The sequence below is a fragment of the Zea mays genome, chromosome 4, assembly GCF_902167145.1.
Source record: "Zea mays cultivar B73 chromosome 4, Zm-B73-REFERENCE-NAM-5.0, whole genome shotgun sequence".
NCBI lineage: Eukaryota > Viridiplantae > Streptophyta > Magnoliopsida > Poales > Poaceae > Zea > Zea mays.
Genome location: NC_050099.1, coordinates 75,138,905 through 75,153,229, shown reverse-complemented (window position 1 = coordinate 75,153,229; position 14,325 = coordinate 75,138,905). Strand labels below are relative to the sequence as shown.

Below are 14,325 nucleotides of genomic sequence, written 5' to 3'. Positions count from 1 at the left end.
TAAGAGTCTACCGTATGCGGAGTTCTCTTATAATAATAGCTATCAGGCCAGTTTGAAGATGTCATCGTTTGAGGCTTTATATGGCAGAAAGTGCAGGACTCCACTGTACTGGGACCAAACTGGTGAAAGGCAGTTGTTTGGACCTGATATTATACAGGAAGCAGAAGAACAAGTCCAGCAAATAAGGGAGAATGTGAAAACTGCGCAGTCAAGCCAGAAAAGTTATGCTGATACCCGGAGAAGACTGCTTGAGTTTAAAGAGGGAGATTATGTCTATTTGAAGGTGTCACCACTCCGGGGTATGAGAAGATTCAAAGTTAAAGGAAAGTTGTCCCCTCGCTTTATTGGACCCTTCTTAATCTTAAAGCGAGTGGGAGAAGTTGCATATCAATTGGAGTTACCGAATCATCTTGTGGATGTTCATGATGTCTTTCATGTATCTCAGCTGAAGAAGTGTCTCAGGGTGCCTGAAGAACAATTACCTATGGAAGACCTTAATGTTCAAGATGACCTGACTTATGCTGAGTACCCCGTCAAGATTCTGGATACACTGACTCGTGTTACGAGGAATAAGGTTATAAAGATGTGCAAAGTTCAATGGAGTCACCACGGTGAAGATGAAGCAACTTGGGAAAGAGAAGAAGAGCTTCGTATAGATTTTCCTCACCTTTTCCCTAGATCTTCCTAAATCTCGAGGGCGAGATTCTTTTTAAGGAGGGTAGGATTTGTAATACCCAATTTGTAATTTGTTAGAAATAATATCAATAGAGAAACAATTTCTCCTTTTGTGAATTTGACCTTTATGCATCATCACATGTGAACACCCTAGGTAAAAACAAATAATTAATATCATAAAAGCCACTAAAATATGTATCATGCCGGTTTTCATTTTTGTGTGCATCTTGTGATCACATAATAAATCATATGAAAAGAAAATATTAAAGTCTCAAGTGGAATTTAGAATATACAAGAAATTTTAGAATTTAGAAAAGAGAGAGAAAAATATTGGCTAATACCAAATAAAATCCTTAGAGAAATAAATTCATTTCACCATGGCATGTTTGAATCATACCTTCAAATAGTTGAGTACAAATTCATCACAAAATTTGAAATCCAAAAATTTGGATTTCAAAATAAAGAAGAAAGGAGAAAAATAAAGAAGAAAAAAAAGAAACGTTGTCTGGACCCAATCCCACTCGGCCCATTTAGCCCTTCTCCCGCGTGGCCCATCTTCCATCCGCGTTACCATCCTGGGTCCGACCACTGGTCTTTGGGATCCACCGTGTCGGCCACTCAACACCTGCGCCATCCTCCACGGCATGGACATCAGACACTGGCATGTGGGCCATCGCTCATTCCTCCGCTGGCCGCATTTGTTTGGCTGACTGGTGGGCCGGGCCCCGCATGCCAGCCCTGCTCCATCCGTGTGGGACCGCCGTAGCTCCTGTTCCTCTTCCCCACCGCAGAACTCTCGACGTGGGACCGATGAGTTCGGCCAACTGAGGGGATTCGGTTGAGATATTTCAGGACCTGCCGTTGCCCTGGCATTATAGGGCTTGTTGCCGCCGCGCCCCCTTGCGCACGCCATCACCGGAGAGAAAAGGGAAGCCGCTACGTCGAGAAGAATAGACCCCAATCACCACTTGTGCTGAACGCTGCCAGAGAGAGAAAAAAAAGGTGCGGGCTGTGATTTGGTGCGGCCATCGGTGTGTTACGTGCTACAGACTTGCGTGGAGAAGGGGAAGAAGGCAGGAAGAGGAGGAGCAGGTAGGGTAGAGAGCCGGCGGCTCAGAGTTTCATTTAGGAATTTCTTGTCCAAGATGATTACACCACGCCACTTGCGCGGCTTAAGTATCCAGCCTCACGCACACACACGTAACACCTTACATACTCCATTCTGGGCCTGAAACACGGACATTGGGCTTCCTGACGCGTTTTGACAACCGGTGCTCCTTGTTGCTGCTTGGCTGGACTGACTTCGGTCCCTGAATACCGCCTTCTTCAGACGCTGATCTGCTTTCCACCACACGAACCTAGGTAGTGTCTGTAACAATCCCCCGGCGATGAAAGGCTGCTTGCCCCCAAGCAGGAGCATATGGAAATTTCTGGCGCAATAACAGTTCATCTTCCCAGGTGGCCAACAAAGTAGGCATGCCTGACCACTGGATGAGCAATTGAGACAACCCTGCAGAGTTCAGACGACGTTGTAAAATTTTGTCAGGTACCTGCAAACCTTCTAGGGACTGAGGTAGCTGAGCGACTGTAACAGTCGGAGAGATAGCCTTCTTTAGTTGAGAAACATGGAAAATGGGATGTATTTTAGACGAAGCAGGTAAATCCAATTTGTAAGCAACCGAACCCACTTTGTTGAGAACAGTGAAGGGCCCAAAATACCGAAAAGCAAGTTTTTGGTTCGATCTGGGAGCAAGGGAAGACTGGATATATGGCTGTAAACGCAGGTATACTTGATCCCCCACAGCAAAAACTCTTTCAGACCTGTTTTTATCAGCCTGGGCCTTCATACGTAACTGAGCACGGTGCAGGTGTTGCTGAACCAAGGTTGTTATGACAGCCTTGTCTTGCAGCCACTCATCCAGGGAAGGATTTTGAGAGTTATCAACAGCATTCAAACCGAATGGTTTCGGCGAATAACCATATAACACTTCAAAGGGGGAAAGACCCAGTGCTTCGTGCTTGCAGGAGTTGTACCAGAACTCTGCCAGGTAAAGCCAATCGATCCACTTGCTGGGACACGCGTTGACAAAGCAACGGAGGAAGGTCTCCATACATTGGTTAACGCGCTCTGTTTGCCCGTCTGTTTGTGGGTGGTAGGAGGAGCTCATGTGAAGCTTCACATCAGCTAGCTTGAATAAAGCTTGCCACAATTGGCTAGTGAATATGCGGTCACGGTCAGAGACAATTGCTGTTGGCATGCCATGGAGCTTATATATATGCTGCATAAAGTGTTTAGCCACCACCAGTGCTGAAAAAGGGTGTTTGAGGGCAATAAAGTGACTGAACTTCGAAAACTTGTTGACCACTACCATTACACAGTTTTTGTTGCCTGAATTTGGAAGTCCCTCCACAAAATCCAGTGTAACTGTCTGCCAAGCGCCAGCGGGTACAGACAGAGGCTGCAAGAGTCCAGGGTACTTGACCCTCTCCGGCTTGGACTGCTGACACACGGAGCACGAAGCCACAAAATGTTTAGCAAACTTCCTCATACCGGACCAGGCAAACAGCTGCTTCAGCTTGTGATACGTGACAGGGAAACCAGAGTGCCCACCTACAGCAGAACTGTGCATGGCCTCCAAGATGGCTTGATGCATTGGCCGGTTGTTGCCCACCCAAATCTTGTTGTTGAATTTGATAATACCATCCTGTAACGAAAAGTGAGGAACTGATGAACCATCTACTATCAGTTTGGCTAGAAGCTGTTTAGCTTCTTCATCCTGCAGATAGCCATCGATAATGTTTTGGCACCATTGTGGAGAACAGACAGAAATGGCCAGAACCGTAGGGATATCATGCGCTCTTCTAGATAGGGCATCAGCAACCCTATTGTCGGAACCTTGTTTGTATACTATCTTGTACTGCATGCCGAGTAACTTTGTAAATACCTTCTGCTGCCATGGAGTGTTCAACCTCTGGTCACTTAAGTGGATCAAGCTTTTTTGATCTGTGAAGATAATGAATTCGGCATGTAACAGATAATGGCGCCACTGGTCGACAGCCATCAGAATGGCTAGATATTCTTTCTCATATGTTGAGAGACCTTGTGTTTTGGTGCCCAAAGGTTTACTGTGAAACGCTAGTGGATGACCCTCCTGCATCAAGACAGCACCCACACCATTTTTACAGGCATCGGTTTCCAAGCAAAACGGTTTAGCAAAATTTGGTAATGCCAAGACAGGTGCTGAAACGAGAGCTTGTTTCAAAGTAGAGAACACAAGCTGATGATCTTGAGTCCACACAAAGAGAGCTCCTTTTTTCAATAGATTGTGCAGGGGTCTTGCAATAATGGCAAAATGTTTCACAAACTTGCGATAATATCCTGCAAGACCGAGAAAGCTTCTCAAGTCTTTGGCATTGTTTGGTATGGGCCAGGACAACACAGCCTCAACTTTTGCTTCATCGGTGGCCACCCCTTCCTCACTTATTACATGTCCGAGGTAAGAAATTTTGCGTTGGGCAAATTTGCACTTAGACATTTTGACAAACCAAGTGTCTTGCTGGAGGAGAGTTAACACCTGTTGCAAGTGGTCTAAGTGGTCATCCAAAGTGGCACTATAAATTAATATGTCATCAAAGAACACTATAACACATTTTCTGAGTAATGGTGCCAGTGTAGTGTTCATAGCACTCTGGAAGGTGCCTGGAGCTCCACATAAACCGAAAGCCATGACCAAAAATTCGTACTGCCCATGATGAGTTTGGAAAGCCGTTTTGAATTCTTCTCCAGGCTTCAACCTTACTTGGTGGTACCCTGACAAGAGATCCAGTGTGGAAAACCATGATGCCCCAGCGAGTTCATCCATTAACTAGTCAAAGACAGGAATGGGAAACTTCCATTTGATAGTCAAGGCATTGAGGTAACGATAATCTACACAAAACCTGAAACTGCCATCTTTCTTTCTTACTAACAACACCGGGGAAGAAAACTCAGAGGAGCTAGGTCTTATAATACCATTTTGAAGCATCTTCACAATATGTTGCTCAATCTCATCCTTCAACGATGGGGAATATCGATAGGGCCGGATATTGACTGGAGTCGCACCAGGTACCAAGGGAATTGCATGGTCACATGCCCTGACAGGAGGAAGAGAACTTGGTTGTGCAAAAACTTGGTGGAACTGAGATAATATAGCAGACACTGCAGGGTGCACAGCTTCAGGTGGGGTATCAAGCACGAAAGACATAACTGGTGTAATATGCAAAAGAATGTCAGTTGCTTGTGCAGCACAACCATAAAGCACCACTTGTCTGTCGTGGTAGGGAATACACAACCATCTGTGTTGCCAATGTACCTCCATGGGACTGTAAAATTCTAACCAATCCATTCCCAAAATGAGATCAAACTTTGGCAGAGGCAACACCCTCAAATCTTGAGAGAATTCACACCCTTGGATGCTCCAAACTGCATGAGGTATCATCTTGTCACAGGATAGCAGTCCACCATTTGCCACTTGGACTCTGAAAGGAGTTGCAGCTACTGGAACAATAGTGTGATGCTGAACAGTTGACTGATTAATGAAGGAATGTGTACTGCCAGAATCAACCAAAATCAGGATGTCCTTTCCAAGCATGCTTCCCAGAAATCTCATGGATCTTTTTGCAGAAGACCCTGTCACAGCTTCAGCAGAAATAGCCATAATAATAGGTTCCTCGAGTGTCTGTTCATGAATTGATGAGTCCTCCCCTGAATTTTCTGACAGCAATTCCCACACCTCCTGTAATGCATGCAGCTGCACAGTTGCGTTACAAGTATGTCCACGATGCCACTTCTCAGCACACCTATCACATAGACCACGAGCACGTCGATAAGCTTTGAGTGCAGCCAATTTGCCATCCACAGACGAAGGAACACCATCTCTTTTCTTCTGATAAGATTCTGGTTTATGAAGAGAAGATGTGGGTGGAGGGGGTAGTTGCATTGGTCGGGCACTTGCTGTAGCCGACTTCAGCCAGGGCTGATAAGCTTCCTTGCGATGTTCATGTCGTCCCGACGGCAGCGCCACCTCTTCCTGCAACAAAGCCAAGGAACATGCGGAGTCCAAGTCCAGAGGACGTTGAAGCATAACCACTGCTCTAATGTCGGTACGTAGACCATCTACAAAGCGAGTAGCAAAAAACAAGGGATCTGGCACTGACTCATAAACAGCCAACTGATCAACTAATGTGACAAAACGATCCTGGTAATCAGTTACGCTACTCTGCTGATGGATACGAAACAGCTGCCGCAACAATGACTGGTACTGGTCTCGACCGAACCGCTCGTGTAGTAATCTGCAGAGCAGCGGCCAAGACAATCGGGGTTGTTTGCGCTCAACAGACTGGAACCAGCATGCTACATGTGGCGCGAGGTACATGGAAGCCACCTTCACCCAGGCTTCGGGTTCGACTTCGTACATGTCGAAGTAACTCTCACAGCGATAGATCCACAAACGTGGATTATCCCCGTCAAAAATAGGGAATGGCAATTTTGGTAACTTGCCCAGAGAGCTCATTGGCATATCAGAATTTCGTGTGCGACTACCCATATGATCAAACACAGGACCATGATAACGAGGAGAAGGCGGTAGATGGGGCACATGATGCATACCCTTGACCGGGCCAGGGGTGAAGGTCACCGACCCATACCCCTGCTCCCGGTGGCGTGATTCATCGCGGTGCCCAATGGGGCCGTCATGAGTCGGAGCTTGCTGTCGAGGATCAAGCAGTGGATCCGGCTTGCCGAGGATGCCAGAATCCGCCCCCGCCATATACCGCGCTGCGTGATCCCACTGCTTGTTCATCTTGTGGAGCTCCAGCTTGACATCTTCCATGGCGGCGTCGACCTTGGGACGCCAATTGTCGAACTCGGCGCACGAGTTCTCCAGGGCCGTCAGGCGATCCTCCTTAGCGCGGTTGAAGTCTCCGAACCGCTGCTCCCACTTGAGGTCCATCGCCACCAGCTTCTTATCGATCTCCTCGAGCAGGAGCTTGGACGAGGGATCCATGGTACCCTTACGTCGCTGGAGCCTCGTGAAGTAGTCGTGGTTGGCGGCGGGTTCCAGATCGGCGATCGCGGAGGAACGGACTCCTCTGATACCAGTTGTTACGTGCTACAGACTTGCGTGGAGAAGGGGAAGAAGGCAGGAAGAGGAGGAGCAGGTAGGGTAGAGAGCCGGCGGCTCAGAGTTTCATTTAGGAATTTCTTGTCCAAGATGATTACACCACGCCACTTGCGCGGCTTAAGTATCCAGCCTCACGCACACACACGTAACACCTTACATACTCCATTCTGGGCCTGAAACACGGACATTGGGCTTCCTGACGCGTTTTGACAACCGGTGCTCCTTGTTGCTGCTTGGCTGGACTGACTTCGGTCCCTGAATACCGCCTTCTTCAGACGCTGATCTGCTTTCCACCACACGAACCTGGGTAGTGTCTGTAACACGGTGCTTGGGGAAGTCGGGCGGAGTCAGGGGGGGCGGTCCTTGGTGAATCGTCGCTCTGCCCAGAGGGGATTCATCCTGTGCTTCGCAAGAACGGCAGGCCAGCGCACCGCCGTCGCCACTGAACCACAAGGCGTCCGTCGCTCCACCCAGGGATAACCTGTTCGAACCTGGGCGCTGGTATGTTCCCAACCATGTAGAGCGACGTCACCTTCACGATTAGGCAATTCGATATGTGCTTCGCTGTGGCTGCATGTGCAGAGCTCGTCGGGGTTGCGCGTTAATGGCGTTGTGGCACCGTGTCCGGTCGTCGCGGGGCGGAGCTCTCCTTCCGCCGCCCTGCTCAGCCTTGGTCACGAGGTAGAAGATGGTCGGTGATCTGGGGGCGTGCGGGGTCTGGACACCGATGGCGGGACTCCTGCGGTGGATTGTGCCATGGGCGCGTCCGCCTGTATAGCGCACAGCCGGCCCCAGCAATGGCGAATGGAGGAAGAAGCCGCTCGGCCGTGGGATGGACAGTACGCGGCCGAGATCGAATCGATGATACCCCTTTGTCTGATAGAATCTTAACCATAGATCTTGGATCCAGTGATCAGGAACGAGTGCGGGATATTAGCTAGCTCAAATCTAATCGGATCCGTCCACCTCAGATCGGGCGGGCCAGATTCGAGGATACCCCTTCGGGCTGCCCAGTTTGCAAAAGAGCCCTCGGTTTTCTCTCAAATTAACCCGCCGTCCATATTAGGGGTGATCTGAGTCATAGGATTTCTTGCGCAGTGACCCCTGAGCTTTCTGGAATTCGGGGCCCAGTCCAGAGGACAAATAAAACCAGAGAAATGCATTTAAAAATGAATTTTTAGTATTAATTAAATGCCAGAATTTGTATAATCCATAGAAAATTCATACTAACTCCAAATTGAGCCATTCCAGTTCCTAAAATTTTGTAATTTTATTCTACATCATCTAGAGTCTCTGTTTCTACATGAAAACAGTAAGAAAATTTATTTCTCATCTAATCCTATTTTAAGCACATTAAACCCTAAGAAATTCATAACTTGAATTCTATAACTCCAAATTTAGTGATTCCAGTTTCTATGATCTCATTTTAATGTGTAGATTTTTACTGTATACTTTATTTACATGTTTGGTGTGATGTTGATTTTGGCTATACTATGTATGTATTGTGTTGATGCGAATAGACGAGCAAGCCACTGTGGAAACTGAGGTTCAACAAGTAGAAGTAGCTGAGCAGGAGCTCATTGAAGGCAAGTTGTGCCCTTGATCACTTACTTTTCTCAGCCATGTTCTTATTAATTATAATGATCTGCATAGGTTAATTTTGATGGGACCCAATAGGTTACCCCAGTTTTGGTTATCTTTATACCTTGTTCACCCCTGAAATATTTTTGGGTAGTACTTGCTATTGCTTTATGTGGATTGGGTATGGAGATACACTACTCATGATTATCCTGTTATTATCTTGTTATTATTACTGTTCATGTTAAGATCATTAAATTAATGGGAACATGGAGCGACCACCCGGGAAAACAGTGCTACCACAAGGGTATAATGGGACGCCCTTGGCTGATTAACTAGGAAAGCTAGTGGAGGTCTTCCTTACCCGAAAGGGGCAAGGGCAGTAGGGGAGTGGTCAGTGTAGGGAGGTCCTTGGGTTGATTTTGCTGCGATGGCGGTCAGGCAAGAACCCTGCATTGGAGCTTCCTATAAACTGTAGCGGGATTTCTGAAGCTAGTGGAACTTTGTAAAGGCCTCGTAGTGTTACCCTGCCTCGCCTCCTCGGTAGAGGTGTATGGGATTGGCCATCTCTTGGCAGATGGGTAACATGACTTGTGGGTAAAGATGCGCAACCTCTGCAAAGTGTAAAACTAGTATACTAGCCGTGCTCACGGTCAAGAGCGGCTCGGACCCTCACATGATTAATTTATGGAACTTAAATTTAATTGGACATTTGCATCGCATTTGGGATTATTTTACTATTACTGTTCTCTATTATTATTAAGGTTTGGTATTTACTTACACTTAGTAATTGCTAATAAAATTTTGACCAACTTATAAAAGCAATGCTCAGCCTCAGCCTTTATTTCATTGATCAGCCTTACACTTCATGAACTCCCACCTTTGGTGAGTTCATGCCACATTATTCCCCACAACTTGTTGAGCTATGAACGTATGTGAGCTCACTCTTGCTGTCTCACACCCCCCCACAGGAGAAGAACAGGTGGTTCAAGAGGATCCGTGTATCGAGGAGTTCGATTCGATCTAGGTGGAGTCTCCCAGTTGACTTTCTGGCGCCAAGGATATTTTAGATCCTGCTATATTTATCTTTTATTTTGTAAGACTTCCGCTATGTAATAAGTACTCTGATTATTGTGACATTTATCTCTATACACTTTGTTATTATATATGTTGTCTTCTTTGGCGCATGTATGAGATGCACCCGGCTTTGTCCCTTAAAACCGGGTGTGACATGAAGATTATTCTATGTGGAGTGATAAGATGAGGCATCACCTAACCTCACTCCACAAAAGCATATGGGATATTGTTGTGTATGGAGTGCAGGTACCAAAGAAGGGAGATAAGGATTACAACTCGGAGGAGGTCGAACAAATCCATCACTTCAACTCCCAAGCCACAACTATACTCCTCGCCTCTCTAAGCCACAAATAATAAGGTGCAAGGATTGAAGAGCGCAAAGGAAATTTGGGACGTGCTCAAGACCGCGCACGAAGGAGACGAGATGACCAAGATCACCAAGCGGGAGACAATCGAGGGGGAGCTCGGTCGCTTCTGGCTTCGCCAAGGGGAGGAGCCACAAGAAATGTACAACCGGCTCAAGACCTTGGTAAACCAAGTGCGCAACCTCGGGAGCGAAAAATGGGATGACCATGAAATGGTCAAGGTTATTCTAAGATCACTCGTTTTCCTTAACCCTACGCAAGTTCAATTAATTCGTAGTAATCCTAGATATACACTAATGTCTCCCGAGGAAGTAATAGGAAACTTTGTGAGCTTTGAGTTGATGATCAAAGACTCAAAGAAAATTATCGAGCACAACGGCCCCTCCACGCCCGAAGCACAACCGGTCGCATTCAAGGCGACAGAGGAGAAGAAGGAGGAATCTATATCAAGTAGACTACCCATCGACGCCTCCAAGCTCGACAACGAGGAAATGGCGCTCATCATCAAAAGCTTCCGCCAAATCTTCAAGCAAAGGAGGGGGAAGGATTACAAGCCCCGCTCCAAGAAAGTTTGCTACAAGTGTGGTAAGCCCGGTCATCTTATTGCAAAATGTCCACTATCTAGTGACAGTAACAGGGGCGACGACAAGAAGGGAAAGAGGAGAGAAAAGAAGAGGTACCACAAGAAGAGGGGCGGTGATGCCCATGTATGCCGCGAATGGGACTCCGACGAGAGCTCCAGCGACTCCTCCTCCGACAAGGACGCCGCCAACATCACCGTCACCAAAGGGCTCCTCTTCCCAAACGTCGGCTACAAGTGACTCATGGCAAAGGACGACAAAAGGAAGAAGGTAAAATCAAGATCCTCCAGTAAATATGCTTCCTCTAGTGATGAAGATAATTCTAGTGAAAATGAGGAGGATAACTTGCGCACCCTTTTTGCCAACCTAAACATGCAACAAAAAGAAAAATTAAATAAATTAATTAGTGCTATTCATGAGAAGGATGAACTCTTGGACACCCAAGAGGACTTCCTAATTAAGGAAAATAAGAAGCATGTTAAGGTTAAAAATGCTTACGCTCTAGAAGTAGAAAAATGTGAAAAACTATCTAGTGAGCTAAGCACTTGCCATGATACTATTGTCAACCTTAGAAATGAGAATGCTAGTCCAATAGCTAAGGTTGATTCAAATGTATGTGATGATTCAATTTCCAATCTTAGAGATGATAATGCTAATTTGCTTGCTAGGATTGAAAAATTGAATGACTCTCTTGCTAGCCTTAGAAATGAAAATGAAAATTTGATTGCTAAGGCTAAAGACTTATATTTTTGCAATGCTTCCATTTCCAATCTTAGAAGTGAAAATGATATTTTACATGCTAAGATTGTTGAACTAAAATCTTGCAAACCCTCTACATCTACCGTTGAGCATGTTTCTATTTGCACTAGATGTAGAGACATTAATGTTGATGCTATTCATGATCACCTAGCTTTAATTAAGAAACAAAATGATCACATAACTCAACTTAATGCCAAAATTAATGAGCATGACTTAGAAAATGAAAATTTTAAAATTGCTAGAAGCATGCTCTATAGTGGGAGACGCCCTGGCATCAAGGATGGCATTGGCTTCCAAAAGGGGGACAATGTCAAACTTAATGCCCCTCCTAAAAGATTGTCAAACTTTGTTAAGGGCAAGGCTCCCATGCCTCAGGATAACGAGGGCTACATTTTGTACCCTGTCGGTTATCCCGAGCACAAGATTAGGAGAATTCACTCTAGGAAGTCTCACTCTGGCCCTAATCATGCTTTTATGTATAAGGGTGAGACATCTAGCTCTAGGCAATCAACCCGTGCTAAATTGCCTAAAAGGAAAACTCCTATTGCATCAAATGATAGGGTAAAATAGCTATATCACCTGACCATTCCATTTCCAATGTTTTTCTTGTAGACTCTTTAGATTACAACTTGCTTTCAGTTTCGCAATTATGTAAAATGGGTTACAACTATCTTTTTACGGATATAGGTGTTACTGTCTTTAGAAGAAGTGATGATTCAGTAGCATTTAAGGGAGTGTTAGAGGGTCAGCTATACTTGGTAGATTTTGATAGAGCCAAACTCGACACTTGCTTAATTGCTAAGACTAACATGGGCTGGCTCTGGCATCGTCGACTAGCACATGTTGGAATGAAGAATCTTCACAAACTGCTAAAGGGAGAACACATTTTGGGACTGACAGATGTTCATTTTGAGAAAGACAGGATTTGTAGCGCATGTCAGGCAGGGAAGCAAGTTGGTGCTCATCATCCACACAAGAACATTATGACGACTGGCAGGCCACTTGAGCTCCTACACATGGACCTATTCGGCCCGATTGCTTACATAAGCATCGACGGGAGTAAGTACTGTCTAGTTATTGTGGATGATTATTCTTGCTTCACTTGGGTGTTCTTTTTGCAGGAAAAATCTCATACCCAAAAGACCTTAAAGGGATTCTTGAGATGGGCTCAAAACGAGTTCAGCTTAAGGATCAAGAAAATTAGAAGCGACAACGGGACGGAGTTCAAGAACTCACAAATCGAAGGCTTCCTTGAGGAGGAGAGCATCAAGCATGAGTTCTCTTCTCCCTACACGCCACAACAAAATGGTGTAGTGGAGAGGAAGAATAGAACTCTATTGGACATGGCAAGGACCATGCTTGATGAATACAAGACTTCGGATCGGTTTTGGGCCGAGGCGGTCAACATCGCCTGCTACGCCATCAACCGGTTGTATCTACACTGAATCCTCAAGAAGACATCTTATGAACTCCTAACTGGTAAAAAGCCCAATGTTTCATATTTTAGAGTCTTTGGTAGCAAATGCTTTATTCTTGTTAAAAGAGGTAGAAAATCTAAATTTGCTCCTAAGGCTGTAGAAGGCTTTTTACTAGGATATGATTCAAACACAAGGGCATATAGAGTCTTTAACAAGTCCTCTGGGCTAGTTGAAGTTTCTTGTGACATTGTGTTTGATGAAACTAACGGCTCTCAAGTAGAGCAAGTTGATCTTGATGAGATAGGTGATGAAGAGGCTCCGTGCGTCGCGCTAAGGAACATGTCCATTGGGGATGTGTGTCCTAAAGAATCCGAAGAGCCACCACATACACAAGATTAACCATCTTCCTCAATGCAAGCATCTCCACCAACTCAAGATGAGGATGAGGCTCAAAATGATGAAGGAGAAAATCAAGAAGTTGAGCCACCGCAAGAGGAGAGCAATGATCAAGGGGGAGATGCCCATGATCAAGATGAGGAAGATGAGCAAGCTACAAGACCGCCACACCCAAGAGTCCACCAAGCAATCCAACGAGATCACCCCGTGAACACCATCCTCGGCGATATTCAAAAAGGGGTAACTACTCGATCTTGTGTTGCTCATTTTTGTGAACATTACTCTTTTGTTTCCTCTATTGAGCCACACAGGATAGAGGAAGCACTTCAAGATTCGGATTGGGTGGTGGCAATGCAAGAGGAGCTCAACAACTTCACTAGGAATGAGGTATGGCATTTAGTTCCACGTCCTAACCAAAATGTTATAGGAACCAAATGGGTCTTCCGCAACAAGCAAGATGAGCATGGTGTGGTGACAAGGAACAAAGCCCGACTTGTGGCCAAGGGATACTCACAAGTCGAAGGTTTGGATTTCGGTGAAACCTATGCACCCGTAGCTAGGCTTGAATCAATTCGCATATTACTTGCCTATGCTACTTACCATGGCTTTAAGCTTTACCAAATGGACGTGAAAAGTGCCTTCCTCAATGGACCAATCAAGGAAGAGGTCTATGTTGAGCAACCTCCCGGCTTTGAAGATAGTGAGTACCCTAACTATGTATATAAACTCTCTAAGGCGCTTTATGGGCTCAAGCAAGCCCCAAGAGCATGGTATGAATGCCTAAGAGATTTCCTTATCACTAATGGATTCAAAGTCGGAAAGGCCGATCCTACTTTATTTACTAAAACTCTTGACAATGATTTGTTTGTATGCCAAATTTATGTTGATGATATTATATTTGGGTCTACTAACGAATCTACATGTGAGGAATTTAGTAGGATCATGACACAGAAATTCGAGATGTCTATGATGGGGGAGTTGAAGTACTTCTTGGGATTTCAAGTGAAGCAACTCCAAGAGGGCACCTTCATTAGCCAAACGAAGTATATTCAAGACATTCCAAACAAGTTTGGGATGAAGGACACCAAGCCCATCAAGACACCCATGGGAACCAATGGGCATCTCGACCTCGACACGGGAGGTAAATCCGTAGATCAAAAGGTATACCGGTCGATGATAGGCTCTTTACTCTACTTATGTGCATCTCGACCGGATATTATGCTTTCCGTATGCATGTGTGCAAGATTCCAAGCCGACCCTAAGGAAGCTCACCTTACTGAGAGCACCTAGAGGGGGGGGGGGTGAATAGGTGATC

General features: G+C 45.6%; 1 protein-coding gene across 1 annotated transcript; it reads right to left on the bottom strand.

Annotated features, from left to right (window-relative positions):
• Positions 1-1,028: 1,028 nt before the first annotated feature.
• On the bottom strand, positions 1,029-6,857 carry LOC100304412 (uncharacterized). The gene has a single exon (NM_001356624.1). The coding sequence runs from the start codon at positions 4,536-4,538 to the stop codon at positions 2,034-2,036; it is 2,505 nt and encodes an 834-aa protein (NP_001343553.1). The 5' UTR covers positions 4,539-6,857; the 3' UTR covers positions 1,029-2,033.
• Between the last annotated feature and the right edge of the window lie 7,468 nt (positions 6,858-14,325).

What these genes read in the sequence shown, in the direction of transcription:
- LOC100304412 (NM_001356624.1), bottom strand. Translation starts at nt 4,538, where the DNA reads ATGGATGAACTCGCTGGGGCATCATGGTTTTCCACACTGGATCTCTTG.